Source organism: Echinops telfairi, unplaced genomic scaffold (genome assembly GCF_000313985.2).
Source record: "Echinops telfairi isolate 266 unplaced genomic scaffold, ASM31398v2 ScPeMD7_7400;HRSCAF=8409, whole genome shotgun sequence".
Taxonomy (NCBI): Eukaryota; Metazoa; Chordata; class Mammalia; order Afrosoricida; family Tenrecidae; genus Echinops; species Echinops telfairi.
In genome coordinates, this window is record NW_022111300.1 from 21,914,400 (window position 1) to 21,926,858 (window position 12,459).

The window sequence follows — 12,459 nt, forward strand, 5'->3', positions numbered from 1 at the left end:
TTCCGGTCTTTGTGGCTCCCCGCGCTGGGTGGGTCGCTTTACTCTGGCCGCTGCAGGGCTTCGCGGTGAGGGACGCGGGACTCGCCGCGAGGGAGGGGGGTGGGCGCACTGCCGTCGGTGGGCGCAGGGTGGAGGTTACCCGCCTCTGGCGGGGTCGGGCCGGCGGCTCCGAGCGTCGGGCGGACCCGGAGGACAGGACGCCGGCGCGCACCCCCTGCCAGCTTTCCAGCAGAAAGCTGCTACTCCCCGCGCTCTGCTTTCGCAAACGCGGTGGTTGAATCAGGGTTGTAAAAACAGAAAGGGCAGTGTAGTGGCGCGGGTACATTGTCACAAATGTGTGCTACCTGACTCTAAAGTTAACCATAATGCTAGGGTCAACGTTGAAGCATGAGTGATTCAAGGACAAACCTTCCTATTCATCCATGTATGTTCTATCCTAAAACCAGATTCTGCATGGTGGGTACCACAACATACCTACAGAATTTGTTTTGTTGCCATGGTCCACTTTAAAAGTTTTCATTCCCGGGATCTTGCATGTTGTATGAGGCCTTCCGCTGTTCTTTTTACATCTTTTGGTTCTTTTTTTTATATTTAATACGTATTGAACATCAAAGCAATACCTATTGGTTAGTTCCTCCATAGACTGATTTACCCTCTGGGCAAGGACATTTGTATTCTAGTGCCTGGCAAAAAGGACTGAGCCTCAGTGTATATTGAAGGAATTCAACAAATCCCAATTTTGGTCGGATAGCAAATAATGACAGTATTTTTGTTTACATCTACTCATGTTAATAGAATTTTTAAATGCTTTATTACTACCCTAAGTAAATATCAGCATCCTTTTCCATAGATAGAAACTAACAAAAAAATAAATATATAAAAATCTCTAGCCAGGTACTATTTCCCTCATAAATATGAAGCCTTTGTTCGTTTATAGAATTCTATAAACTTACTTGCTGAAGACATAGGGGCAGGCAAGATTTTCCCCTTGATGAAGGAAAATTAAACATACTTTTCTGATTCACGTTACCATGGTATCTTTCTAATAACACTAATGGAAGGAATTTGACAAAATGGGAGACACGGAATAAGATGACTGATGGCTACTTTGTAATCTGATTTTTGTTTAGTTACAGTCTCATCTCCCATTCAGTAAATTACGGGAGAGATTGATGTTAACTATTTATTCGTTCTTAGAGATTTTTTTCACTGCTATAAATCAACAATCCTTTTGTATCCCCCCAGGAAAGCCATTGAAGGAAGAAATACTAAAAGAAACAAGCCCAGAACCCAGTTGTGAGCTTTATGCTAAGCTGTCTTCCAAGAATGGCTGTGGAGTCCAGAGCACTTTCAAGCCTGGGAACTCAGGATCCCCGGGAACAAGAACTGCTACTAGTGAAAGTAGAAGAGGGCCTCTCCTGGGAGCAGAAATCTAAACAGGATGGGACTACCCAGTCTTTCCAAGAAATGTTTCGCCAGCAGTTCAGGAAGTTTTGTTACAAGGAGACTCCTGGGCCTCGGGAGGCCCTGGGCCGGCTGCAGGAGCTCTGCCATCAATGGCTGCAGCCAGAGGTGCACACAAAGGAGCAGATCCTGGAACTGCTGGTATTAGAACAGTTCCTGAGCATCTTGCCCGAGGAGCTACAGATCTGGGTTCAGCAACAGAGTCCACAAAGTGGCGAGGAAGCTGTGACCCTTTTGGAGGATTTGGAGAGAGAGTTTGATGACCCAGGGCAACAGGTGGGCAAAGGAGATGTGATGTGTTAGAGTATCAGGAATGTGGTACCATCCTAAGAGTAGGATGAAATGAGTTTTGATGCTAATAATATGATAACAGGAAGGCCACATGCAATACCACCAGACTTTAACAAACACATTTATTTTATGCCAGTTTAGAGTACAAGCCTGAATTCAGGGGCTAACTCTGGAGAAAGACTTTCTTTGTGGACTCTGGAGAAAGCTCCTCGTCTCTTCAGAGTCTGCTTGCTGTCTTATGTTTGATCTCTTTACCTCAAAGGAGATTGACTCCAAATGCACCCTCCTGTAATCCTGCCATTAAAATAACAAAAGGTTGGATTTTCAGCAGTGTTTGGGAGGACACATATTGACTCACAACCACTGAACCATAAGCCTGAAGTGACTACCGGACCTGCCTAAATCTCCCGTTTATATGGTTCTCTTTCCCCCATTCCTCATTCCCAAAGATGTTTGTTGAGTTATTTGTTGAAACTTTTACTAGTTTCTCCCAGGGATGCTCTCACAAACCTAAGCACATTTGATTTTTGACTTCAGGTTCCAGCGAGTCCACAAGGGCCAGCAGTGCCGTGGAAGGATTTCACCTCTCATGGAGCATGCCAAGAGTCAATAAACGTCCAACTGCAGCCTTTAAAGACACAGCTGAAATCCTGGGAACCGTGCCGGTCCCCCCAAAGTGGTGAGGAATTGAAACTCATCTGGGGACTGTATTTAATTACCGTATATATTAAGTTTCTCAGCACCTTTTGTATGCAGTTTTTGTGGTAAAATTAGTTGCCTCAGCTGATTTTCAGGTCAGCTTATACTCGAGTATATACGGTAGGACTCAGGTTTTGAAGGTATAGGATTGTTTGTATTTCTTTTTAGCTGAGGATCGCCTTTATTATTCTGGACCAGAAATTCTCACTTTACCAGCTTTATTTCTTCATCATTTGCAGTCAGCACTCCATCACTCTGCTGGTCATTTATTCACTTATTCATTCATGTCTTCATTTTATAATTTAATAAGTACCAATAAATGTTGGGTATTAGATTCCTACCTTCGACGATCTTTCAGGACTAGGTAGAGTGCTGGATGACCAAAACTGCATTGCAACATAGTGTTTAACCTTACTCTCTGGAAGCTCGAGAGTCAAGGTGGTGGTTGACGGGTAGAATTCTCCTCAAGATCGTTTCTCGGTGAGGACACTGGAAGTCACCACCCACCTGTCAGTGGAGGATTATGCGTTGCTCTGATGCCGAAGAGGTTTCAGCAGCGCTTTCCCACTAAGAAAGACCAAGGAGAGAGTCTACTGATGTACTTCCTACTGTCAGTCACTGAAAACCTTACGTATAACAGTGGTTACCATGAGGTATGGACTGATTTGATGGCAGCTAATGACAAGTGCAATGGGAGCACATAAGGTAGCACCCACCTACCCCAATCTTAGAAGTTCAAAGAACACTTGGAGGAAAAGATACTTTAGACCTGTAGTACCAGTAGAATACAGCCAGTAAAATGGAGGCAGATTATCCCCAGAAGATGCAAACATCTTATGTGGGAATACAGGCAGCTAATCCAGGTTGACTTGCATGGTGTTAAGAGGGAAACTAGGATCCAGGTAGTAAGACCATATACACTTTCTTCAGTGTTAAATAAGGACCCCTGGCGGCACAGTGGGTGATGCTAGAACTGCAAACTGGAAGGTTGGCAATTCCAACTTACCAGCGGCTCCCTAGGAGAAAGATGAGGCTGTCGGCTCCACTAAAGACTTAAAGTCTCAGAAACCCAAAGAGGCAGTTCTACTCTGTCTACATCATAGATTCGCTATGAGTCCAACATGACTTGATGACAGTGAATTTGGAGAGTTTGAGTGGGGTACAATTAAAGGGTTTTGGGCAAAGGAGTGACGGGATTGATTTAGAATAGATTTGAGGAAGGCAAGAGTACAGTCCTGGAGCCTTAGCCATTCAGGAGACCACCCTGAATAAATAAAAATAAATGCTATCCTTTTGTTACCCCAGGAAGGTCAATCAGCATTAAAAGTTCTACATTTTACTTCAGTGAAATTGCTAGAAAGGAAGGATAAGAGAGGAGAGCTTGAGACATACACAGTTTTCAGTGTTAAGCATTCTGAGTTTGTGGTGCCATGCATGTAAATGTTGTATATTGTCAATTGGAAAATGTTATCAACTAGAACACCCTTACCTACCGAGAAACACTTTGGAAGACAAGGCCTGGCAGGCAGCTTCCTTCTAAAAAACTATGGAGCACAGTTCTGTGACACCTGGGCTCACCATGAGTCATAATCAATTTAACGGTCACTAATAACAATTCATTAAAGGAGGAAAATACAAGCAGAAATAAATATATATGATGATGTGTTTAATGTGAGATATTTGGGGACATTTTTCCAATTAGCAGTTAGATTTGAGAGTCTAAAACAAATTTGGATCGGGTGGGTTAGGAGTGGGGCCCTAGGGAAACACTACGCATAATAATTGAAGCTTAAGAAGGAATTGTGGCGTAGATTCACAGGAGTCCAGAAGAGAATCCTGAGGAACACTAATAATTCAGTGACAGGCCTGAAGGCTAAGAAGAAACAGCCACAGCAACTATTGTTGAAAGAGACTGTCTTTCAAAGGAAGGTGGGGTATCCCACAGTCAAATGCTTCAGAGAGGCCAACTAAACAAGATTTGGGAAGTTCCCATTGGATTAAGCAGCTCTGAAACTGGTGATCTTGTTGAGAGTTCTATCTCTGGAAGTAAGTTAGAAGAACGCAGAAACCAAATTGCAAAATTGGGATGAATACAAGCAACCTTTGGAAAAGCTTTCACCTGATTGTGAGTAAGGTTGGTTGAAGGAGTTATGTGAGGAAGGTTTAAATACTGATGGACAAGAGTTACAGAAATATGAGAGAACTAATATATATATATACATACATACATACATACATAAAAGACTATATATGTGTGTATGTATATATATATGTATATATATGTATGTATGTATATATATATATATATATATATATATAAATATAAAAGACCACTTACTTCCAGGGCCTTGATTCTGACTATTAGCAACCAAATATGAAAAAAAAATAACAGATGGAAATTGATCAGTTGACCTCTCAAAAGCAGAGAAGAGTGAAAATCAAAGGTTAAACAGGGCAGAACATTAGAAAGCAGGCAGAACCCTAGTACAGCTAGTTGAAAATAAAGATGCACGTGAACAAATAATGCCTGAGTATTCAGAGTGACTGAAAATATAAAATCTGGCTTTTGCTATTATTTCAGATGGTGAGAACAGCAAATCGGCGAGCAAGGAGCAGATTTTAGGAGAAAAATCACAAGGACTTCCTCTGGAATCTTCATTCAGAGAAGTTAGTGAACTTGAAAACCATATAGAATGGCATCAAGGAAATGATACAGATAAGAAATTAAGAGCCCCTCCCCAAGGAGACCGTTTTAGTCAAGTGATCTTCACACATGAATCTCTAGGAAAGAGGGACCATCATGATAATCATCAAAGCTTGATTCTGAGTACAAACTCCATGCCATGTCAGAAAGTTCTTACAGAAGAGAGACCTTACAGATGTGACGTGTGTGGGCACAGCTTCAAGCAACATTCCTCTCTAACACAACATCAGAGAATCCATACTGGAGAGAAGCCCTACCAGTGTAACCAGTGTGGAAAGGCCTTTAGTTTGAGGTCATACCTTATTATTCATCAGCGGATTCATAGTGGGGAGAAAGCATATGAGTGCACTGAATGTGGGAAAGCCTTCAATCAGCGCTCAGCCCTTATTAGACATCGGAAAATTCATACTGGGGAAAAAGCTTGTATATGTAACGAATGTGGCAAAGCATTCAGCCAAAGTTCGTATCTAATTATACATCAAAGAATTCACACTGGTGAAAAGCCCTATAAATGTAATGTGTGTGGAAAAGCCTTCAGTTTGAGCTCAAATCTCATTAGACATCAGAGAATTCACAGTGGAACGGAGCCATATCCATGTAATGAATGTGGCAAAGCCTTCAAAAGGAGCTCAGCCCTAACTCAGTATCAGAGAATGCACTCTGGGGATGAAGATTATATATGTAATGAATGTGGGAAAGCTTTCAGGCACCAGTCAGTTCTCATGCGTCATCAGAGAGTCCACACTGTAGAGTAACTTGTGATTACATTGACTGGTAACTATTCTGGTCGATCCTTGTCTTTGTGAGTCAAAGGCATTTACTCTGGAACAATATTCCAGTCAGTCTGCGATCTGCTAGGTCTTCAGTCAGTCTTAACTTGATGTGTGTAGCATTTCCGAAAACTGATGAATACTGACCCTTGAAAACCTTTTCTGTGACTAATGAGAATGGCAGAGGGGAGAGCCATTACTTTCAGCTTTTCCTTTTTACCATAAAGAGTACTCAGGAAATCGCAAGGTAGCATTGCGACCTCACTTCCCACGAGGGCATCATGCAAAGGGCTGGTGAGCCAGACTCATCATTGCGTCCGCTTGTTCCAGGGCTGCAATGATGCATACACTCTGAGGGACTTTTTGTCACTCTTAGGAATTCATAAAACATTTCCTATCACAAATAAGGACAGTGGCAGGGCAGCAAGAAAGATGAGGGAAGTAGCTTTTTGTTGTGCCTAGGGCAAGCAGAAATTGTGAGAGAGAAGGAAAAAAGAATTTGGTGTGTGTGGGAAGACGACAGAGAAGGGGCCATTCCACAGTCTAAGGCATCAGTTCCCAAACTTACTTGGCCTACAGTCCACTTTTCAGGGGGGGAAAAAAATTTTTTTTTGGTTACCTCTCCTCTGGCATTTAAAATCTTTCTCTCTACAGAAGGCTTTTGCAGCCTCCCTGGATTGCTACAGCACCCCCTAGCGGGTGCTATCACCCACTTCGGGAAACATCGATAGCAGGGAAGGACAGTGAGGCACACTATGATGTGATTGCTGCTGCCAACCCCAAAAGGAAAACCTGTCCAAGGAAAGGCTTGGGGGAGATGCACTAAAAGATACGTGGGAGGTAGCGAGGGAGTTATGCCAGGGAGACGCCTCCCAACAATCAGAACAACAGGTGAGAAAGATACAGTGGCATCTATGTAAAGTAAAACTAGAAGGCCACTTTGTCTGAAGTTCCTTTTGGGAGAAACAAATGGAGCAAGAACATTTTAATCAATGCTTTGTGTCAAAATAGAGGCCACAGGAAAAGCCCGTTTAACAAAACGAGCCCTTAGACCATGAGGTATTCTGTAAGTTGGACTTGGTCTGGTGTGACCTCAGGCAAAGGGCCAATATGTACCTTCCTTGACAAACCTGTAGGCTGCGCTAGAACGTCCGTGGGGCTGGGGGACGAAAGCCAGCCTAGATAATAAGACTGTTGAAAGTTGTCCAGCTCGGTTTCCCAGACACGAGGGCTCCTTTGTGTCCTAAAATAGAGCTGCTCTGGATGGAAGCTGGTGGTATTGCCATATCATTTGTTTCTGAGCCTGTGTCACACATTTCCTAGTACACCCTTGGGCTCCAGTACTCAAGATAAATCAGCCAGGGTCTCGGAGTCTATGAGTGATGTTTTTCAGGTACCACGCACATGGTGAGCTTTGACTTAACTACCGTCACCAGTTTTTCACAATTTCTTTTGTGAAACAAAATCATAGTCATGACTGATCCAGAGATCCTTGTCTTCTGAGGAACCTGCAGGGAAGTGCTTAGCGCAAGGCTAAATTGTAGTGGTTAGTCAGAAACAGACATGTTATTCAAAAGACCTACTAGACTAAGATCCTTCCCACCAAATCTGATGGGAAGTTTAGAGCCCTGATTGATTACCGAGAGTTAAAAAGCAACAGAGAAGCATGCTTCTATAGGTCAGAACATAGATTGCTATCTGTTAAACAGTGAGCTGTGTAAGAGTTAAATACTGGTGTTTGAAGAGAAAAAATTCTCACTTGTTCAAAGTAAGTAAAAAGTAACAAAATACTAGGAACCATTCAATGCTTTCCTCGTTTTTTTTGGTTCTTTTTCACAGGGAAAGACCTATGGAAAATGAAAAGGGCAAGATGTGTGTAGGAATAACTTCATGTTGTTGAGTTCCTTAGGTTCAGCTACAACAGTGAAGTACAGCCCAGTCCTGTGGCATCCTCCCAGTTGATGATAGGTTTGTGCCCTTTGTGAAGCCCCGGAGTTTCCTCACTGAGGAAAACTTTCTCGCTGAGCCTCTACCACGCATGATTCACCCCCCATCCCCCAGGAACGAGTTCTACCTGATGATGTGTCAAAAGTACGGGAGACAAAAGATTCTTCATGCTCATTTCTAAGTCACATTCTGGCTGTAGTTCAAAGGTCTTTATGGTCAAACTTCTGGTAGCCCATGATATATTCAGCTCTCTACCAACCCCGTAATTGAACGACATTGATACTTCTCCAGTCATCCTGGTTCACTTTCCAGTGTTTGCATGCATTTGAGGCCATTAAAAATAACCATGGCGTGGGGCAGGCCCACCTACGTTTCCAAGGCAACATCCTTGCTTTTTAAAACTGTAAGGTCGTTTGCAGCAGATGTGCCTTGTGAGGTACGTCATTTGGCTGCTGCCTCCGCGGGCTGTGACTGTGAATCCAAGTAAAATGAATCCTTGACAGCGTCCCTCCAGCCTTTCTCCACTTACTGCTGGTATTGCGGATTCCGAGGACTTTTTTCTCTGTTGATGTGCAATCCACACTGAAGGTTTTGGTCTTTAAACTTCATCAGTAAGGGTTTCAAGTCCTGTTCACTTTCAGCAGGCAAGGTTCTATCATCCAAATCTCAAAGGTGACTTAGGAGCCTTCCCTCAGTGCTAATGCTGTTTTCTTCATATCGTCCGGTTTCTTGAGTTATTTGCTCAGCATACAGATTGAGTAAGTATGGTGAAATGATTAACCGCTGATGTATCACTGCCCTGGTTTTAAACTACACAGTACCCTCCCTCTTCTGTTTGAAGGACTGCCTCTTCTTGGTGTGCGCACAGGTTCCGCATGAACACAGTGAGGTGTTCTGGAGTTCCCATTCGTCACAGTGTTATCCATAATTTGTTATGATCTGCAGTCGAATGCCTTTGTATAATGTGATGGTTTAAACATGTCCCCCAAAATATTTGTTGTAAATCCTGACCTCTATGCCTGTCATTATTATTGCCTTTGGAAATGTGTTTTCTAATGTGTTAATGTAGGATGTATCTTGAGTCCATTTCTTTTGAGATGAAACATGCAATCAGAGCAGAGATGGGGAAGAGCGTTACCAAGCCACATGAAGATCACCCAGCAGTAGTCTCCAGAGCCAACCGAGAGAGAAAGCCTTCCCCACTGAGCCAGTCCTCTGTACTTTCAAACTGTGAGCAAATAAATTTCTATTTGTTAAAGTCACTTATTGTATTTCTGTTATAGCAAGACTAGATTACTAAGACAATTTGGTTCGAGAAGAGGAGGATGCTGTTCTAACATGTGGATATGTTTTTGGAATTGGATAACAAATGGGTGAGAAGAGTGGCTTTGTCAGGGCTAACCGTGAGGTTGGCAGTTCAAGACTACCAGCCAGTCTTTGGGAGAAAGAGGAAGTAATCTGCTCCAAAATCCCTAGGATTTTCCCGGGGAACCCTAAGTAGGGTTGCTATGAGTCAGAATTGACCCAATGGCAGTGCTTTTATTTGTTTTTATTTTTTTAAATAGGAAAAACCTAGATTGCTTTAGAGAGGCTGAAGAATTAAGGAAATTGGAGACATTTCTAGGGAGGGTTCAGAAAGATGTGCAGAGGGCTATTGAGAATGTATCATCTTGGAGAATACATATGGCACCAGGAACAGAATGCTGCTAGAAATGTGGACATTAAGTATACTTCTGGTGAGGTTTGAAAAGTAAATGATGAATGTGTGATTGCACATCGGAAGAAGGGAATGCTTTTTGTGCAGTGGCAAATAATTGTGTCCAAATATTTGGTTAGAACTTGTAAGTGGTGAACTTGAATATCTGCTGAAGAGGTTGAGCAAAATGTTAAAGGGATCACACAGTCTCTCTTCACCATTTGTATTAGAATTTGGAAGCAAAAACACTGAAAAATGGACAGTGCAAAATTACAGTAATACAAACATTTGGAAGATGGTTCAACCTAATGGCACGTGTCCTAGAATTTTCAGCAAGTGCATGGTTATACAATCTTGTTAAAGAGGTTATGCCTCTTTAACTCATCAGCTTAGACCGATGGGGCCTGGGGAGGAATAAAATCAAGATGCTGTTTAACTCTTGAAATCCTCCAAGCAGAAAATAGGTCTCCATCTGTTGTCCTCCAAAAAAGATCCTTCCTGGAGAAGCACACACATAGAACAGTTAGAAGGAACACAGAAAGCAGCATCACCTCATTGTCAAAGGGTGGAGCGACCGTCTCAAGGATCTCAAAGGGTGGAACATTGACATATGGGGCTGGCATTAAGGGCATGTGTGGGGCGAGGAGGGTCCCCAACAAATCATCACAGGTCTGGTAGGCACAATTGTACAACGATAATAAGGAAAGATTATAGTAAAGTCATAGAGAGCATGAGAGGTAGAGGAGAGATTGGAATAATGGAGTCAGACACAATCCATGGTAGCATGCTCACCTCAGCCCCGCTTGGTGGTCTTCGTGGGGGGAGCCCAGCCACAAGAGCAGGAGAGAGCCTCGGGAGCAAGAACAGGGGAGCCCCCACTTTATTGCTAACCAAGGGTTATCTCATTAGGAGGGCATGGTTACCCACATGTCACAGGAAGGGGCAGTACAATAGGCATACACATCGTGGGAAAGGGATCTATGATAGGCATAAGTATAACAGGAAGGGGATGAGCTAGAGGTATGCTCATAGGAATGGGAAGGCCTAGGGGTATACATGTGACAAGACGGGCAGACCCTAGATTCATGATGGCAGCCTAACCTTGGTCATCCTTGGGTGGGTTTGACCTCTCTGGTGTCTCCTCCAAGGAAACAGACAACTACTATCCTTATCAGAAGGGAGTGGGCCCTACTTGTTATGGGATAAACAGTGTGGTGTCTGCTTGGTCTAGATGGCTGATAGCTCTTACGAGAATGACCCCGATCTACTCCTGATGACCTCCAAGTGTATAGTCATTCGCAAGCAGCTAAGTTTGGCATATATTTGGGGAGACAACTTGGGAGAAATCCTTCTGTTTCCCACAGGCCTGGTGTTGGGGTTTTGGGGCTCTTATCCAAAAGTGAGGGAAGGGGCGAGATTGTCATGCCCAGGTGGCAGGAAGAAAGGGCCTGCCAATGCTGAGGTACTGGAGTTGCTACTCAGGTAAGACTAGAATGGAGCTGCTCAAAGCCAAGGGAGCCCAATGGCCATGCAATAAGGACCGAAGGCAGAGCCAACCTCCAGGGCTGAGGCGTCTCCACCAGAATCCAGAGAACATCACTGATGCCAGAGTCTGGAGGGCAGGGCCATTACCCAGATGGTCTCAGAGAACAGAGCTGTTTTAAAGCTTTGATTGTAATTTGTTCTGGGCTTTGGACTTGCTTAGTGTCTGTTACTTCCCCTCTGCCCCCATCCTTCTTTCCTTCAGTTTCTCCCTTTTGTCTGGTAAGGTCTACCTCTTTGCGTGCTCGATCGCTGTACCTTGGAAACAGACACTTGTGTTCTGTATTTCATAGTTCATAGTTGAAGAAGAATCTTGCACCTAGATGGTATATGCCAAAAATCTCACCCATATTTTATCGAGAGGCTTCAGAAGATGAGGTTTGGGACTTGGATTTGATTTAAGACTTTTGCAATGATGTAATGAGGTGAATGAATGTACTTTGCATATGGCAAGGACATGAAAGAATTTGAGTGGGCAAGAGAGCAAATGTTATCGATGGAATGCCCCCCCAAAATGTATTGCAAATCCTAACCTCTATATTTGTGGTTATAATCCGATTTGGGAATTGGTTGTATTTGCTATGTTAATGAAGGATTCATGTGTGGTATATCTTGATTCAATTTCTTGAGACATAAAAGGAATTAAACATAAGCGAAGCAGAGATTGGAAAAAAGAGATGCCAAGCCACATATAACTCTGTAATAAGTTACCCTGTGTGAGTCCCTTTCTTGATAAGAATTTATAGAGAGAGAGCCCTAGTAGTGTAGTGGGTTATGCAGTTCCAAAACACCAGTCAGTCACTCTGAGGGAGAAAGTTGAGGGCTTTTCCTCCCAACAAGAGTGACAGTCTGAAAGAAGAAGAAAAAAGAGCCACAGTCTTTGAAACCCACACAGGCAGTTCTACCCTGCCCCTTAGGCTTGCAGTGAGTCGGCATCAACCTGATAGCAGTGAGTTTGAGTTTTATATAGATAGGTCATTGTTTTGCTTCTCTAGAGAACCCCACCTAACACAGATGTCTTCCAGTAGGTTGGCCAGGTAGCTGTCTTCTAAATGTCTTGGAAGAAATAAGCAAGCCTTTCTAGCATGGCTTATGTGTGTCAAAATATCTTAACTGTTATTCTGTCAATTCCCATAGCTTTGTTTTTGCAGCTTGGACTTCTTCCTTCAGTACCAGTTCTTGGCCATGCTACCTCTGTTATGGTTGAAGGTCAGCCACTTCTCTTTGGTACTCTGACTCTGTGTCTGTATGTATAGTATTCAAAACATACAAAAAATTTTACAATTCAACAATAAAAAGAAAACTTTATTTAAAAATGAGCAGAGAATTTGCATAGACATTTCTCC

General features: G+C 43.1%; 1 protein-coding gene across 1 annotated transcript; it reads left to right on the forward strand.

Moving 5' to 3' along the window:
- Positions 1 to 1,254: 1,254 nt before the first annotated feature.
- LOC115871641 (zinc finger protein 397-like) lies at positions 1,255 to 9,133 on the forward strand. Its single transcript, XM_030887293.2, has 3 exons — positions 1,255 to 1,740; positions 2,293 to 2,434; positions 5,036 to 9,133. The coding sequence occupies exons 1-3, from the start codon at positions 1,306 to 1,308 to the stop codon at positions 5,911 to 5,913; spliced, it is 1,455 nt and encodes a 484-aa protein (XP_030743153.2). The 5' UTR covers positions 1,255 to 1,305; the 3' UTR covers positions 5,914 to 9,133.
- The last annotated feature ends 3,326 nt before the right edge of the window (positions 9,134 to 12,459 follow it).